The sequence below is a fragment of the Nicotiana tabacum genome, chromosome 8 (genome assembly GCF_000715075.1).
Source record: "Nicotiana tabacum cultivar K326 chromosome 8, ASM71507v2, whole genome shotgun sequence".
Taxonomy (NCBI): domain Eukaryota; kingdom Viridiplantae; phylum Streptophyta; class Magnoliopsida; order Solanales; family Solanaceae; genus Nicotiana; species Nicotiana tabacum.
The window spans coordinates 206,399,111-206,416,112 of NC_134087.1; the positions used below are offsets into that span (position 1 = coordinate 206,399,111).

General features: G+C 38.5%; 2 protein-coding genes and 1 non-coding gene across 21 annotated transcripts; 2 read left to right on the forward strand and 1 right to left on the reverse strand.

The window, feature by feature from the left end:
- Positions 1-1,324: 1,324 nt before the first annotated feature.
- On the reverse strand, positions 1,325-16,779 carry LOC107796366 (uncharacterized). 19 transcript variants are annotated; one of them, XM_075220093.1, is made up of 12 exons: positions 16,567-16,778; positions 14,876-14,988; positions 14,656-14,784; positions 13,701-13,816; positions 12,923-13,004; positions 12,086-12,145; positions 11,890-11,997; positions 11,584-11,629; positions 10,666-10,927; positions 9,509-9,629; positions 8,808-8,918; positions 7,643-8,098 (listed from the first exon to the last, which is right to left on the reverse strand). In XM_075220093.1, exons 2-9 carry the CDS (start codon positions 14,975-14,977, stop codon positions 10,719-10,721), a joined length of 852 nt encoding a protein of 283 aa, XP_075076194.1. In that variant the 5' UTR covers positions 14,978-14,988; positions 16,567-16,778; the 3' UTR covers positions 7,643-8,098; positions 8,808-8,918; positions 9,509-9,629; positions 10,666-10,718. The 19 variants fall into 19 exon arrangements, with proteins under 19 accessions (XP_075076181.1, XP_075076180.1, XP_075076194.1 ...); XM_075220086.1 differs by having other exon boundaries at positions 7,643-8,721; XM_075220082.1 differs by having other exon boundaries at positions 7,643-8,721; positions 8,808-9,041.
- Positions 6,221-6,327, forward strand: LOC142163657 (small nucleolar RNA R71). Its single transcript, XR_012694602.1, has one exon. It is a non-coding gene; the product is annotated as a small nucleolar RNA R71 (small nucleolar RNA).
- LOC107796367 (ribosome biogenesis regulatory protein homolog) lies at positions 8,173-9,334 on the forward strand. The gene is made up of 3 exons (XM_016619122.2): positions 8,173-8,315; positions 8,579-8,762; positions 8,852-9,334. Exons 1-3 carry the CDS (start codon positions 8,173-8,175, stop codon positions 9,068-9,070), a joined length of 546 nt encoding a protein of 181 aa, XP_016474608.2. The 3' UTR covers positions 9,071-9,334.
- Positions 16,780-17,002: the final 223 nt, after the last annotated feature.

Consider the following 17,002-nt stretch of genomic DNA (forward strand, 5'->3'; position numbering starts at 1 on the left):
CCAGTAAAGCAAAAGATCAGAGGCATAAACCCAAACCCAGACCCAAGTCGAATTGATTGAAACAAATGCTCATAACAGAGACGCGTCCGAACAACTTCAAAAACAGAAATCAAGTACTGGGCTAAAATTAAAGAGATTTCCAGATAAAACTAACCTAATTAATCAAGCTAAGTGACCTAATATTTTAAAATAACATGCATAATAAACAACCTATAAACGAACACAAAAGACCTAACGGGACAACAAATAATAGAAGAAACGAAGGAGTAGAGAAGGAGGAGAAGAAAAGAGACATACCCAAGAGGACCCAGACAAAAGGGCCTAAGGAACAGCCTTCAACTCATCGATTCCGGCCCGATCCGAAGTTAATCGTATGTTCTTAATATCAAGAACACACGAGTAACATCGATTTAGGCCTAAAATCTTCTAACCCTCGCCGATTCTGACCTTTGGACTTTTGGGTTGTCCCTTCAAATCCAGATTTGATGAGCTTCACTAATATTCAAGGGAAACAGAGTGGATTTCTAGAATGAGGGTGAGATGAGGGTTCAGGGGTGTTATTTTGGTGGTGCATGGAATTGGCGCCGCAGGGCTAAGGCGGAGAGGATATGTGGGCGGCGCTAGGGTTTCCAGTCCCTGAGAGAGAGGTGAAAGAGACGGGATAAGGGTTCTGAGGGGGGAATGGGGGGTTCCGACACTTATATGTTGAGATAGGGTCAGTTACGGACCGTTTGATCAACTGAGATCAACGGTCCAGATCAAAAGGACGAAACGGTGTCGTTTGACTTAGTTGGGGGAACGGACCGGGATGGAACCGAATATGGGCCGGGTGTGGGGCAATTTGAACGGGTAATGGGTGTATAATCGTTTGGTCCTGGAATAATTCGATGGAAAAAGCCCAAAAATCCGATTTTTCTCTTATTTCCTTTCTTTTTCTTTTCCAATTTCAAATCCTTTTTTTTCAAATTAAAAATAAAATCTAAATTAAATTTTGAAAAAAATTAATCTACCCAATTAGATTAATCAATCACTCTAGTATTTACAATAATTAATTAAATCATAAATTCAAAGAAAAGCTATAGAATTCACAATTAAAGAGTTAAAAATGCAAAATGAGCTATTTTTGTGATTTTTCCATTTTTATAAAACAACTAATTTGTCAATTAATCCTAAAATGTAAAATTAAATCCTAAATGAAAATGCAACATATTTTTTGTATTTTTCATTAATTAAACAAAAATAAAAATGCACAGACAAATGCAAACAATTATCAAAAAATGTCACAAAATCCTCAAAAATTCCAAATAATGAGAAGAAGTTATTTTCTTTTGAATTTATGGGAATAATTCATATAGGGCAAAAATCATGTGCTCACATCTGTCACTTCTTTTGGTTCATTCATGCCTACATATAGCTTCAATCTCTGCCCATTGACTCTAAATGTGTGAGAGTCTTTCCCTGAGGCAATCTCCACAGCCCTTGAAGGGAATACTTCGACCACTCGAAATGGGCCAGACCATCGTGACTTGAGTTTACCCGGAAATAGCCTTAATCTTGAGTTATAGAGCAATACCTTGTCCCCGGGGTTGAAAGGTCGCTCAACAATGTTCTGGTCATGCAACCTCTTCATTCTTTCCTTGTACAACCTTGTGCTCTCAAAAGCCAGATATCAGAACTCGTCAAGCTCATGCAATTCAGTGATTCTCGTTGTGCCCGCAGCCTCAATGTCTAGGTTCAGCTGTTTCAGTGCCCACCAAGCTTTATGTTCAAGTTCCACGGTCAAGTGGCAGGCCTTTCCGAACACCAACTTATATGGTGACATACCAATTGGTGTTTTAAAAGCAATTTTATAGGCCCAGAGTGCATCATCTAGCTTTTTCGCCCAATCTGTTCTTTTGGCATTTACAGTCTTTGTTAATACACTCTTTATCTCTCTATTAGACACTTCCACCTGTCCACTGGTCTGAGGGTGATAAGGTGTTGCTACCTTGTGACGCACATCATACTTCGCTAGCAACTTCTCGAAGGCTCGATTACAGAAGTGGGTGCCTCCGTAACTGATAATAGCTCTCGGGGTCCCAAAACGGGTGAATATGTTCTTCTTCAAAAACCCCCCACCACCACTCTTGCATCGTTAGTGGGCAATGCTGCAGCTTCTACCCATTTGGACATGTAATCAACAGCAACAAGTATGTACTTATTTCCAAAAGAGCTGACGAAGGGTCCCATGAAGTCGATCCCCCAGACATCAAACACTTCAACCTCTTGAATTGGGTTCATGGCATCTCTAATGTTCCCGGTTCGCTGACATTCATTATAGCCCTTCACCCATTGATGTGCATCCTTGAATACTGTTGGCCAAAAGAAACCGGCCTCTAGCACTTTTGTGGCTGTCCTCACTCCTCCAAAATGCCCTCCATATGCCGATGTATGACATGCCTGCAAAACAGAAGATTGTTCTATCTCGGGGACACACCTATGGATCATATTGTCAACACATATTCGAAACAGATAAGGTTCATCCCAATAATACATACGGCAGTCACGATAAAATGTTTTCTTTTGCACAGATGAAAGGTCATAAGGAACTATACCGCTTGCCAGGTAGTTTGCAAAGTCTGCATACCATGGTACTTCCTTAAGACTTGTAGCGAGCAGTTGCTCGTCTGGAAAGGTTTCTAGAATATCCTCAACCTCAACTGAGTTTTCAGCTCCCTCAAGTCGTGATAGATGGTCAGCGACTTGGTTTTCTGTGCCCTTACGGTCATAATTTCGAGGTCAAACTCTTGCAGTAACAGCACCCATCAAATCAGGCGCGGTTTAGACTCCTTCTTCTCAATCAAGTACCTGAGAGTTGCATGATCAGTGTATACAATTACCTTAGAGCCAATCAGGTATGATCTGAACTTGTCGAAAGTAAACACCACAGCCAACATCTCCTTCTTAGTCACAGTGTAATTCAGTTGGGCTCCACTCAGCGTTCTACTGGCATAGTAGATTGGATGCATTAGCTTGTCTTTCCGCTGTCCTAGCACTACCCCCACTGCGTAGTCACTGGCGTCACACATGAGTTCGAATGGTTGCTCCCAGTCGGGGGCAACAATGATGGGTGCTGTGACTAGCCTCTTTTTCAACTCCTCGAAATGCTACCCTGCAATCATCAGAAAACAAGAAAGGGTGATCTTTTTCTAACAACTTATAGAGAGGGTTGGAAATTTTTGAGAAGTCTCTAATGAATCTCCGGTAGAAACCGGCATGCCCGAGGAAGCTCCTGATTGCCTTAATTGAAGTTGGAGGTGACAGCTTTGCTATCACATCAACTTTAGTACAATCCACTTCTATTACTTTACTTGATACCCGGTGTCCCAAGACTATGCCCTCTTGTACCATGAAATGGCACTTCTCCCAATTAAGAACCAGGTTAGTCTCAATACATCGTTTCAGCACACGAGTTAGGTTTATAAGGCACTCATCAAAAGAGTTTCCCACCACTAAGAAATCATCCATGAATACCTCCATTATGTCTTCTACTATGTCAGTGAATATGACCATCATGCACCTTTGGAATGTGGCGGGTGCATTGCATAGGCCAAAGGGCATCATGCGAAAAGCATAAATGCCATATGGGCAAGTGAAGGAGGTCTTCTCTCTGTCATCTGGTGCAATGGAGATTTGATTGTACCCTGAGTACCCATCCAGAAAACAGAAATGAGACCTCCCTGCCAATCTGTCTAGCATCTGATCAATGAAGGGAAGTGGGAAGTGGTCTTTCTGGGTGGCCAGATTTAACTTTCTGTAGTCCATGCAAATTCTCCAACCCATGACGGTTCTTGTAGAGATCAACTCATTGTTATCATTTTTGACCACCGTCATGCCCCCCTTCTTAGGCATACATTGCATCGGGCTAACCCAGCTGCTGTCAGAGATTAGGAAAATGATTCCCGCATCCAACCACTTTATCACTTCTTTCTTCACCACTTCCTTCATGTTGGGGTTCAGCCTTTTTTGGTGTTCCCTGGAAGGTTTGTGTCCCTCTTCCAGCAGAATTTTATGCATATAATAGGCTGGGTTGATCCCCTTAATGTCTGTCATGGTCCACCCAATGGCAGTCTTACACTTCTTGAGTACCTGCAAAATTTATTGTGCCTGCACATCTAACAAACTAGATGAGATAATAACATATAATGTGGAGTTAGGTCCGAGGAACTCATAACTGAGATGGGCGGGCAGTGGCTTCAATTCCAGCTTTGGTGGTTCTTGGAGTTTCTTTGTTTTCTAAGTGCAGGGGCTTAAATTCAAGAGTTCTATCCCAGAACCCTCTGCCCTCTAAAGCCAACACCCATTCTTCCAATTCTTCCCCATTCACCTCATCTAAATTTACCAGACATGCAGCAAGAGGGTCCTCAATAGTCAGCATCTCATCATCAGCTTCTACGATTACATCCACGACATCAATAAGAGAACAATTGGTGAATTCACTTGGGCGCCTCATAGATTTCTGCACACTGAATGTTATCTATTCATCGTTCAACCTCATCTTGAGCTCCCCAGTCTCACAATCAATGAAATCTCTCCCAGAGGCCAAGAATGGCCTTCCCAAAATTATGAGAATCTCTTCATCCACCTTGCAATCTAGAATCACAAAATCTACAAGGAACACAAATTTCCCTACCTGAATCAACACATCATCCAAGATACCTAAAGGTCTTTTCACGGTCCTATCAGCCAGCTGCAACAACATCGAAGTGGGTCTAGCTCTTCCAATCCCCAACTTCTTATAGATCGCCAAGGGCATATGATTTATGCTAGCCCCCAAATCACAAAGTGCTTTGGTGAAAGCAAAGCTACCAATAGTGCAGGGAATTGTGAATCCCTGGTCAGACAGCTTTTCAGCAATTGGTCTAGTCACCACCGCATTGTAGGTCTGAGTAAGAGTCACCGTGGCCAAGTCTTGGAAATCGAATTTTGGGGACATCAAGTCCTTCATCATTTTTGCATAACCAGGCATCTCCTTCAAAGCATCAATCAATGGAATATTTACCTGGATTTGTTTCAGCATCTCCAAGAATTTCTTGTATTGTTCTTCTTTTTGGTACTTGGCCAGCCTTTATGGGAATGGTGCGGGGGGTCTCTTTTTTCTAATGATTTGGGTATTTTCTTTGTCAGCTACCACCTCAACTACCGGTTCCTGGGGTGTCTCAGCTTCTCTCTCAGCCTCAATCTGTGTGTTATGTTCTTCGTGGGCAGGCTGTACTATCACCTCAGCCAGTTTCGTTAACTCATCTAGCTCAATGGGCACTAGTACAAGTGTCTCAGCTTGTCTTCTTTCTCGAGCCCTCTCTTGCTCAAAATCTAAATCTCTACCATTACGTAGACTCACTGCCATCAGCTGCTTCGGGCCTTGATCTTTTGGATTTATTTGAGTGTCTGCAGGCAATGTCCCATGAGGACGATTATTCAAAGACATCAAAATCTAGCCTATCTGCACTTTAATATTCTTAATAGCTGAATCATATGCATCTACTCTTTTACTGATTTTTGCGTTTGACCCAATAACCTGCTGCATCATTGCCTCGATCTAGCAAATCCATCTTCCTGTCGTCCACCATGTTACTGCTGAGGAGGATGATACCCCTACTGCTGATTTTGACTATTATATCCTTGTGACCTTTGATAAGGCGCCATATTGTTGTGAGGTCTCATACCTCCCATGTTTCCATTGTTGAGCTATGGTTGGACTGGCCTGTACTACTGATTTTGTTAGCCCCAATTTTGACCACCCTGTCTCTGGCCTCCATAATTAGACACATAATTCATGTCCTCAAGGTAGTGGTGATGATCACTTTCTGCATTCCACTGGGTACCAATTGGCTGACTAATGCAAGATGTGCATAAGCCCCCATTGGTAGTATCTACAATATGTACCTGCTGCTTCTGCCCTGACTCTTCCACCTTTTTGGTGAGTATACTCATCTGTGTCATTAACGTGGCCATGTTTTTAGCAAGAGTGTTGGATGGATCTAAGGGCACTAAGTGAACTACTGGAGTGATAGGTGCATTCCTGGTTGTCCACCTCGAATTCTGTGTCATCTTGTCAAGCAGACTCTGGCCTTCTCTCCATGTTTTGCTCAGAAATGCTCCACCAGCTGAAGCATCAACATTACCCTTCACGCCATCTGACAATCCCATGTAAAACCGCTGCCCCAACATCAGATCTGGAATACCGTGGTGAGGACATATAACTAGCATCCCCTTGAATCGTTCCCATGTTTCATGCAGTGTCTCCATTGGTCTCTGTTTGAAACTCAAAATTTCATCAATTTGTTGAGCAGTCTTGTTGGGTGGGTGCAACTTGTTCACAAATTGCTTGACTAACTCCTCCCAAGTTGTTATGGAATTAATAGGGAGTGAGTTTAGCTAGGTTTGGGCAGCTCCTGTCACTAAGAATGGAAACAATAACATCTTGATTGCTTCCTGAGTTACGTTGGTCTACCTTTAGGTTTTGCAGATTGATAGGAAATTCTTTAAATGTTGTTGAGGATCTTCAATTTGTGACCCCAAAAATAGTCTCTTGTTTTGCAACAAGTGCAGCATGTTGTTCGTGATTTGAAACAATTCAGCAAGTATCTGCGGGACTAAAATCGTTGTGGCCAGGTTCTCTGTTGTGAGTTGTGCCTAATCATATAGAGCCGCCTCTGGCACAAGAGGTGCCACTGGCGCTACTGGCACTACCGGTGCAGCTGGGTCTACTATGTGATCCCCCATGTCTGGTTCGAATTGTTCAGTTGTTTGTTTTTCCGGTTGGCCCGATTCAAGGCCTTGAAAACTTTCTTGGGATCTGATAATGCTTCAAATACTTCACCAGTTCTCGATGAGTTTCTACGCATGCACCTGTACAACCAAGTCAACAAATGTTAAAATTTCAATGTATAGATTGGGTATAGAGAAAATTGACTATACTAAGAATTTTGTATTTCTTTCAATTGTAACTGATAACACCGTTAAGTTCCCGGCAACGACGCCAAAATTTAATCATGCACAACTATGCCTTATAAAAAGGACACGCGGACGTTGCAAATATAATCTGAGTATTTCGCCTAGAGTCGAACCCACAAGGAATTAACCTATCAATTACTCTCGTTAGACTTACGAAATTCTACGTAATCAACTTCCCAAACGTTTTGAATAACAATTGAGGATGTTTCTACTAACTAAGACTGACTATAATTAAGCAAATAAAGACAGACTATGATTAAGTTGTAAACAATTAAGAGAAAGATCTAAGGTTATAATTTTCCCTATTGATGGAATCCCTTCCGGTTATGTTTCACATAAATTCGCCTATTCGTCTCTATCAATCATGAACACTCTTATTACCGTAAATCTATCCCAAGTAATCACGACAATTTACTAGACGCACTCTCCCGAGTTACACTAGCTGGCTTTGTTTATTACAGCTTACTTTAGATTGCACCCAAGGCTTGGTTATCCCTAATCCCACCTTTAAACCCTCAGTTATTGATCCCTCATATACTTTGGGAGTGATGTTGTTCAATAATTACCTAAATATGCACTCTCTCCCGAGTTATGCACTAATTGAAGATTCTATCAATTAACTACAACAAGAACGTAGTTGAACAAATAGAGAGTAACTTGGGCAAACTATATTAACATAACAAGAGGTTCATCCTTCAATAGGTTCTATCAAAACCCTAGATTGAGGAATTAGCTACTCATAACAAAGTAAGATAAAACTACTAAATTGTTCATAATGTGTAATTGCAATAATAAAGAGAAGATAGAAAAACTCTAATGTTTGGTTGCTCTTCTCACACTTGTTCTTCCTCCAAAGTAGTCTAAAAACAAGCTTAAAACTTTCTTGGGCGAGCTTCTTGAGTTTATAAGGGGTTGGAATAAGTTTTTCCCAATTTACACTTTGGTACCAAAAGTTCTGGCAGCTACACAGTTCACCACGGCCGCGGCAGAACGCGGCGCGACCGCGGTGAAAGACAACCATTCTGCCTCGATCCCTTAGCCTACCGCGGTCCAGCCAAAGTTTGATTGTACTCTCTTACGTCAATCATCCGTACCATGATCACTATAGAGGAAAGCAACTTAATTTAGTGAATGAAGGGACCGTATCTGCATTAGCATTTTGACATTGCTCTGAAAATGTTCTCTCCCTGTTTTTTTTCAGAGCCTGGTCAAGATCCTTTTGCTAAGAGACAAGAAGAAAAGAAGAAGAGAGTAGAAAAGCAACAGAAAAATCGATTAAGTAACTTAAAGGAAGCTGCAAAAGCTGGTGCCTTGCCAAGGTCTTGTCCATCTAAATTTCTCATTGTTTTTCTGCCAAAACTTTAATTCTTTATTAATTCCTGCCATCTATGAAGATTAATTAGGTTTGTTGTTCCATGTCTCAAATCCTTTGTTTTGATGACTAGCTATTGAGTATCTTATTGCTTAGCAGATTTCATTCAAGAAAATTGTCAACCTCTGTTTCAATTGTCTTGAACCTTGCATCTACCTTATTCTCTTAAAGTCATGTTGTTGATAAACGAAGATGTGTTTCTATTTGCAGTCACGTTCAGCTTGCTGCCACAGCACTGCCTATAACAGGAACACAAGCTGCACCGAGGAAAATTAGCAAGGATGAACTCGGCAATGTCGCTGGAATGGCAGCAAATGCAACAGCTAGTGGCGGAAAATTTGACAAGAAGTTGCCTGGGGAAAAACCCCCAAAACATGATAAGAAGTACCGTAAGGTTTGTATTATGGAAAGTGCATGCATAAATTTGCTTAGGACTAACCTGATTGTATTGTCTAAGTCAACTCTACTCTTGTGTATAACCAGTTCCTACCAGTTGCAGAAGGATCAGGAATGGGCTCCTTAGAGAAACAGAAGTCACCTATACCACAGGCTGTAAACATGTACAATGTGAAAAAGGACAAGAACCGAAGGAACCAAGGAGGGAAATCGTCATCAACTCCAAGCAAGTTGAAAGTGAAGAAGTCACCTTACAAGAAAACATCATCAAAAGGGCCTGCTTCAATTAAAGGAAAATCCAAGTGACTTTGAAATTTCCTCATTGCAGTGTCAGTTTAAAGTTTTGATAGGTAGTAACAAGTAGACAAGTAGTGTAAGCTTAATCGGTTCAATTGCTTATTCTTCTTTTTCACCAGCAAGAAAGTGTATAAGCTTCCTGCCACACCCAAATTATTTTTCCTTTTTTTTTTGGGATTCAACAACAAATTCCTAAATTTTGTCTCATATCGCATATAGTAAGTGATGTGGAAAAGTGCAGTAGAGGGAGTATTTCTTTCTGGTTTGACATCATATGATGCGATACAGGAACTTGTCTATTGTGGCAGTTGCCATTTGGAGGAGCAAAAATCTGATTATTTTGTGTTGATAGAGGGAAAAAAATATCAATTGTCTAATTTCTGTTCCAATGATACTGTGAAGAGATTCTTGAAAAAGGAGACAATACACTTTAATGAGAAAAATTACCTGCAACAACAACAACAACAACGGCCCAGTATAATCTCACAAGTGGGGTTTGAGGAGGGTAATATGCAGGCAGACCTTACCCCTACCCCGAGGGGCAGAGAGACTGTTTCCAGGAAACCCTCTGCTCAAGAAAGTAACAAGAGACGATATATTAGTACTATCAATAAACTCATAATAAAATAACAATAGAGATACGGAATACGAAATACGAAATAGATGGATGATATAGTGCAATGCCAGAAAAATTTAATGAAAGGATAACTACCAAGGCTATCTCAAGTATATGACAATACAAATTAAATTTGAGTTTGTATGCTAAATGCATAGAGAAGTTATTAAATTTATATTGGTTCATTACTTTGTCTTACCACAACCTTCCCCCTTTATCCGAGCATAGGAGAAGCTCAAATAGACAGTTGCTTCAAGACAACAGAATTTAAAGTTTCAACAAAAGTAGAAGCCTATAAATTATCAGTATGTAACCAACAACCAACTTTGAATTATATTACAAGATAAACAGAAGTAGAAACCTGAACAAATTTTACAGACACAATCTATCTTAATCACTTTCCAGCACACCATATACATTGACCTAAAGAGCCAAAAATGTCGAGCAACAAAACTTTGCTAGCAGATAAGAGTGTACTCCTAACAAAAAACCTCAGGGCAATTAAGCTCAGTAGAGATCTTCATTTATTGAATCGAAACGCTTGCTCTCAACTCTGCTCATCATTTCTAAGGTCCTCTCGGCTGCTGCACCATCAGCTCATCCATTTTGTCACTATTCCCCCACACAATCTCAATCTAAAAAGAAGAATAACTTAATAAGAAATGCCTTACTTCAGATATACACTTTCAAACTTATTCCAGGTATATATAATTCCCAGTTTAATTATTAAAAATAACTGTCTATATGCAAAGCATGGCCATGAATCCTTTGAATATGTCAACCTACTGCAACCATCCTTTATCTAGACACGAGATTGACTATGTTTTGTGAATCTAACAAAGGAGGACTTTAAAATGTGTACCACATATAATATATGAACACACACATATATGTTATCGTATATAACAATCCTCAAGAAAAGGAATGGTGTTCAAAACAAGATTTACATAAATTAACAATGTTCAACAGTTTAGTGCCTAGTACGTACCCTTGTAGGTACATTAATGAATCAACTCTTTTATAGTCTCTGATATTCGTGAACTAGGACGACAGCAGACGTTTCTCTTCCTCCTCAAGTCTTTTTAACCATCTAAATCCAAGGTCAGATCCTGCTTTTGCAGCAATTTCAAATTGTTCTCTGGCCAGCTCAATCGGATTAAGCTCAGGATCAACTCCATTCCTCCTCGATATTCTGCTTGAGGACCCCCGCTTCAGTAAAAATTTTGTTATTGATTCTGGAAGTTCCACACCTGAAATAATGCCCCACATGAAACAGAGAATCTTAATTTGCTGAGAGCAAAAAGTCCAATATACACCCAACCGGCAGTATATCATCTTGTATCTCTAAACTCAAAAGATTAATCAGAATTTTCTGTGCAATATGATAAGTTCATGATACCTTTTCCTCCACTGGCTCGACAAATGTTTTGTGGTGATCACTGATCAGCAGCTCCCACCTTTTTATTTTTCTTTTCAGTTATTCTTTCTTCCATTCTGAGCAAGTCATATTCCCTATTAGCATACTACTCTAATTATGATATCATGGTCTTTTTCTTTAAACTTTTAAATTTTTGCTTTGTAAAATGGTATGTCAAACTGAACCTTTAAAAAGAGCTCATAACATATTCCAATCACGTGTATTGCATCACTTGAATTAGCAGGAACTACAACCCATTAAGTAAACAATAAAAAGAGACAAAAATAAGATGAAGCGACACACAGCTAAGTTGATAACAAGAGGGGACAGTCTCACTGTTAGATGTTATAAAATCCTTGTAAGAAGAGCACGAACGCATCTTTTGTTGTCTTTGAATTGTATATATAGCTTCCGGTATTGCATTTGTACTGATGATATGTACAAATTGTTACCTTTCTCGAAAAAAGATAACAATTGGGGACAGTGTACCTTGCAGTAGAAGGGATCCATAAGCTATAGCTGCTCCAGCATGACCCTAGATTCAAGCAAAGAAAATTAGGTGGGGATAATTGTAGAGGCTCTTCACTTACTCGCTAGTAAAGCAATTTTCTACAAGATAGAGCTAAATTACGCCAACCACAGTTTGTCAACACGAATATGCTTCCCAAATGTACTTTCTCTTTTAAGTTTAATACGAACATCGTCGTTCAGAACAGCATATAATTTGTCATTACATAGTTAGACTATATGTACTGATTAGTTGTAGCATTCAACAAGCAGTAAAATGCTCGGTACCTTCTCAGATGCTCTATGGAAACACCACAATGCAGAGCCAACATCCCTTTTCACGCAATCCCCAGTAAGATACACAGCACCTAAGAGGTAAAGTGCACCTGGATGCAACTGAAAAAAAAAAAAAGAGAATTTTTCGTGAGAAATTTAGGGCACTTAATAGGAAGAATAACTTCAGCTTTGCTAATAAAACACACACCTGGTCAACAGCCTTCTCCAAGTAGTAAAATGCTTGCTGATCTGATTGCACATACTCGTTCTGTGAAGATCATACATAAAGACAGTCAAAACTTTTACAGAATGTTTCTAAGACAGAACAAGAGAACAATTCAAGGGGAAACTCAATAAGGTAGTCGATTATGCACTACAACAACAACAACAACCCAGTAAAATCCCACTACTGGGGTCTGGGGAGGGTAGTGTGTACGCAGACCTTACCCCCACCCCGAAGGAGTAAGTAGATTAGTAGTCGATTATGCACTACTAAACCAATAATCTTCTGATGGACATTATGGAGCAAAAACAGATATTCTTAAAACACCGAACTTATTAACCTATCAACAGAAGGAAAGAAAGACCTAGCTGACAGAGTGTTTAACACAGACTTGTCTGACAACCAAACACTAATAGCGCAAAGGGGAGTCGCACAATAATTTCCCACTACTGCAATAGAGTATGTGAAAAGGCTTCAGATATATGATTATATTGCCCAACCAAAGTGGATAAGATAAACATTGTAAAAGCACATCGAGAAGGTGTCAACGTTAACGCCCATTTTATCAAAAATGTTCCTTTGTAGTTCACACTAGAGTAGTTCACAAGTCATACCACGGAAAGGGAGATCCAACAAGCTAACCTTGTTCAGATATCAAAGTCATGTTAGCCAAATTTTGAGGTTTAAATTAAAACTAGCTGCATAGACGTTCAGATTATTCGTCTCTAAACCAATAGAGAATCTTTAACACCATTCGAGCTCATAGGTGGTGTAGCCATTCTTCTTGACAAAATTAATATGTTCCAAAAAAGAAAACCACACCTCAACTCTTAGACGGCAACCTAATTCAAATTGAGCATCTGGATCACCCATCTCTGCAGCTTCCACTAATAAAGCAGCCCCTCTGTCATTAAAAATAGGAAGAAATATTAGCTGTTAGTTTTGACAGTAATTCATGAAAAGTGCTGAAAGTATTGCTCAAGTCAATTTAATTAGTCCATGAAAAAGTACTGAAGATATTGCTCAATCAAATAATTAACAACTCCCTCATCTCATAACGAAATTAAGAAGTTATATAGACATAAATATCATGTAAGCAGCGATTAAATAAGCTGAAAAATCAATTACTCCCTCTGTCCCATAAAACGGGATGGTGTTTGATTGGCACAGAGTTTAAGAAAGAAAGAAAGACTTTTAAAACTTGTGGTCCAAAACAAGCCATAGACATATGCGTGATTATAAGTTATCTCATTAAAGGTAAAACGAGAAGTTAAAAAGTTTAATATGTTTCTAAATGTAGAAAAGTGCCAATATTTTGGGACAGACTAAAAAGGAAAGGATGGCACATAAAAGGGGAATGAGAGAGTAATTAATAACTAGAAAATGGTCAAATCAGTTAGGAAATTTTTAAAAACCTCAATCATACACATGATGGCTTAAGTTCAATAATATAAATTTGGAAAAGCTAGAAACCTTTTAAGTGGAGCATGAAGATCTATTTGGTCCTGCTTAAAAGCATGCAACAATATAGCACATGAACGATGATAAGTGTCTGCACTTTGCAGATGTCCAATCTTCACACCAAAGAGACAAAACTTACACAGCTTTGCACGCCCCGGGGACATGGTACTTGAGATGCAGTTTTGAAAGCCAATATCTTGCATGGGTATTTGAGTTGTCTGCTTCCAGAGCCAACTCAAAATTCTCCTTTGCTGTCTAACACATAACCACCCAATGAGAAAATATTTGATAAGTCAAAAATCCAAGAAAAAGAATATTAATGGATAAACTCTACCAAGAAATACATGCTTAAGTATTAGTACAACAAATATCTAACATACAAAAAACGAAATAGATTTAACAAATGGAAGGTACTTCTTAGTAAATGTTGATTTGATATAAGAGAGACGTAACCACGTGAGAAGTAAAGAAGCAAACAAAATATACAATGATGATATTTTCATAAGGAAAGTCGATTATAAACAGGACCGTTATTGTAATTTAGCTACCAGGCCAAAAGTGCATGCGTCTTCCATTTCTTTGGAATAACCTCAATTCCTTCTTTAGAAAAAAAGACTAATTGCCATGCTGTGCCTTCATCTCCAAACTCAAAAGACAGCAAGAATCACAAGTCGGGTGCTTTACAAAAGAGAGATCAGAGGGTTAAGTTGACTGTAGCCATGTTGGGAGCTAAATTTACCCCAGAAAGATCAGTAAATCTACTTAACTGAATTAACTCTTTTACAATCATTACTAGCAACCAACTTCCATTACTTATTCAAGAAACCGAAGAAAACATAATGACCATTGAGCCACTTCGTTCATGTTGCAACCTTCTAAATAGACTTACAGCAAGGATAACACACTATTCTAAGGACATAATATGAAAACTTAACAACAATGTCTCTGGGTGTAAAACAGCACAACCTAAGATAAATGGAGATAGTAGTAAGCACTGAAGAAGTAAAATCACAGACACAAGCACATTAATTTCCTTCAAAAAACCATAAACAAAAGAAGAGCAATTGTATCAAGCTATCTGCTACTAAACGTACCCTAAGTGAAGGAATGAGACGTTTGTCATTAAGCTCACAATAATCAATTACTCTATCAACTTCCTGCAGAGCATTCCACCCCCTAGCAATGTACTCCATCGCCTTCTTATTTCTGCTGTGCATTCCTCTCTATCGGAGAAGCAAAAGTTAGCACTAAGTGAAACTAGAATACCAATCACTACTGTCCCAGAATTGGATTGACAGGATTTGAAAATTTTACCTCTGGATGGAACTGAAAAGGATGACGACAAAGCTGTTTAGTGACAGCTGGATGATAACTAATCTGTTTATAGACAGCCTTTAGAAGAAATGATCTAAACATTATCTTACTGCCTGCATTAAGAACCATAAGGATCTTCTCAGTGTCAACTCATCGAAGAAAGCACTAAAACAAAAAATAAGAATCACCATCTAGTGAAACATCGAAAAGATATAATATTAGTCTAACATGAGTACAACAGATAAAAGTTTGTCTATAAAATGTAAATGCACTTCAACAGTAAATATGAGGGAGAATTTATAGGTTTAATAAACTGTATCTCCATCAAGTGAGGCATGCCAACAGTGGCGGAGGCAGGATCTCCACGAGGGGGGTTCAAAAAAAATTTTTGTAGCTAGTGAGAATTGAACTCATGACCTTATGTAGATTTTGAACCCCCTTGACCACTAAACTACACTTTTGGATTGTGTTAACGGTGTTCAAAACTTAATATATAGAAATAAAAAACAGATTTTGCCTTATATATACAGTGTAATTTTTCGGCGAAGGGTGTTCGGGTGAACACCCTTGCGCCCCCCTAAATCCGCCCCTGCATGCCAACATAGTTCTCTAACATGAATATTATAGAAAAAAATATATAATGAAAAAAAAATGGACATACATTAAAGGTCAGGAGATCTTTTTTTCATTATTTGGGGGAATGAGTAGTTATGAGGGAGAAAATGCTAGGCTTCATTGATATTCAAACACGCGAAAAGAAGACAAATTACAATGTAATTTCACAAAGCATTTCATATCCTAACACATACAAATGATGCGTCAAATGCTCCTTGGTTATTCATCTTTAGCAATGGGCAGCAGTGAAGCCATAAATTCTAACAAGGGGATTCAAAAAACACTACACTAAAGATTTTATTTATGTGAAAGGTATTCAATAAGTTCTATATAAACATAAAACATTGGTTTACCCATATATTTCATACATTTTTTCGGCGAAGGGGATTATATTAAACTACCAGTCAGCTCTTCATGTTTTAACAAATGAATAACCACAAGAAAACCAAAATTCCATATATTAACCCACACTTGTGACTCGTCAAAAGCTTACAACATAGTAAAATTCTTAAGCCATTTCTTTTGGAGTTCCCAAAAACTGAGCTTGCGTGAATTTCTATAGAAAGCGTTCTGTTTTACAAGAAAATTTCCAAACTCAGTTTTACAAATCTTTCAAAAACTAAAAAACTAGTTATATAGAACTTCAAAACAAACCCCTTAAATCTGATTTATGAATATACCCCATGTAAATTATTTTCTCAGAAAAAAGAACATTAAATTCACGTCCAGAAACAAATGGGTAACACCATAAACACCTCTATTCAACAAAGGGGGAAAGAGAGACCTTCAATTTATAGAGAAACCAATAAATAAGGTAGCGCTAACAAAAAAAAGAAAATACCTTCCACATTTTATCGAGGAATAAAATATAATTTTAGGTGAAATTAACAGAGATATAGAAAATTGATATTTCCAGGAAGCATCAATCATAAGAATAAGCCCAAAAATTGGAAGCAAAGCAGCTTATAAGGGTAACCAATGAAGAGGAGCAACAGAAATGGTAAAGCAATATAGTAATTTTAGTTCCCCATATCTACTAATTTTTGAATTACGAGGAAAAAATTAAATTCCTGTACCTTCTGAGCAACTGAAGCTCGGCCAATGGTGGTCGCTCCGAACTACAAAGAACACTGATCGCAGCTTTTCAAAAGGGACTGGAGAAAATGTAGGGCAAAGGAGCGCCAATTGCCAATTCAGGCAAGGAATCGGCGTTTGTCTATTGCTATATTTGACAAATTGGGCAATTTGTTAGTGAGCTTCTCCAGAATTTATTTTGTAAAATTTTGATGATTGTTACATATGTTTCTTTCAATAAATAGTATTATATCGTATCGTATAGTAATGTTTTGAAAAATTGTGTCATTCTATAATATCATATTTAAATATTATAGTAAAGTACTATTATAAAAAACATATGGTATAATATAATATGAGATTTGGTTCCGAAAAATTTTGACTTTTATAGAAAAGTGTTATTACATAAGATGAAGTTATAAAGAAGTCTGATTGTAC

What these genes read in the sequence shown, in the direction of transcription:
- LOC107796366 (XM_075220080.1), bottom strand. Translation starts at nt 4,092, where the DNA reads ATGACAGACATTAAGGGGATCAACCCAGCCTATTATATGCATAAAATT.
- LOC107796367 (XM_016619122.2), top strand. Translation starts at nt 8,173, where the DNA reads ATGTTCTCTCCCTGTTTTTTTTCAGAGCCTGGTCAAGATCCTTTTGCT. An exon ending in AAAGCTGGTGCCTTGCCAAG is followed by an intron (nt 8,316 to 8,578) that starts GTCTTGTCCATC and finishes TTCTATTTGCAG; the next exon opens with TCACGTTCAGCTTGCTGCCA. An exon ending in ATGATAAGAAGTACCGTAAG is followed by an intron (nt 8,763 to 8,851) that starts GTTTGTATTATG and finishes GTGTATAACCAG; the next exon opens with TTCCTACCAGTTGCAGAAGG.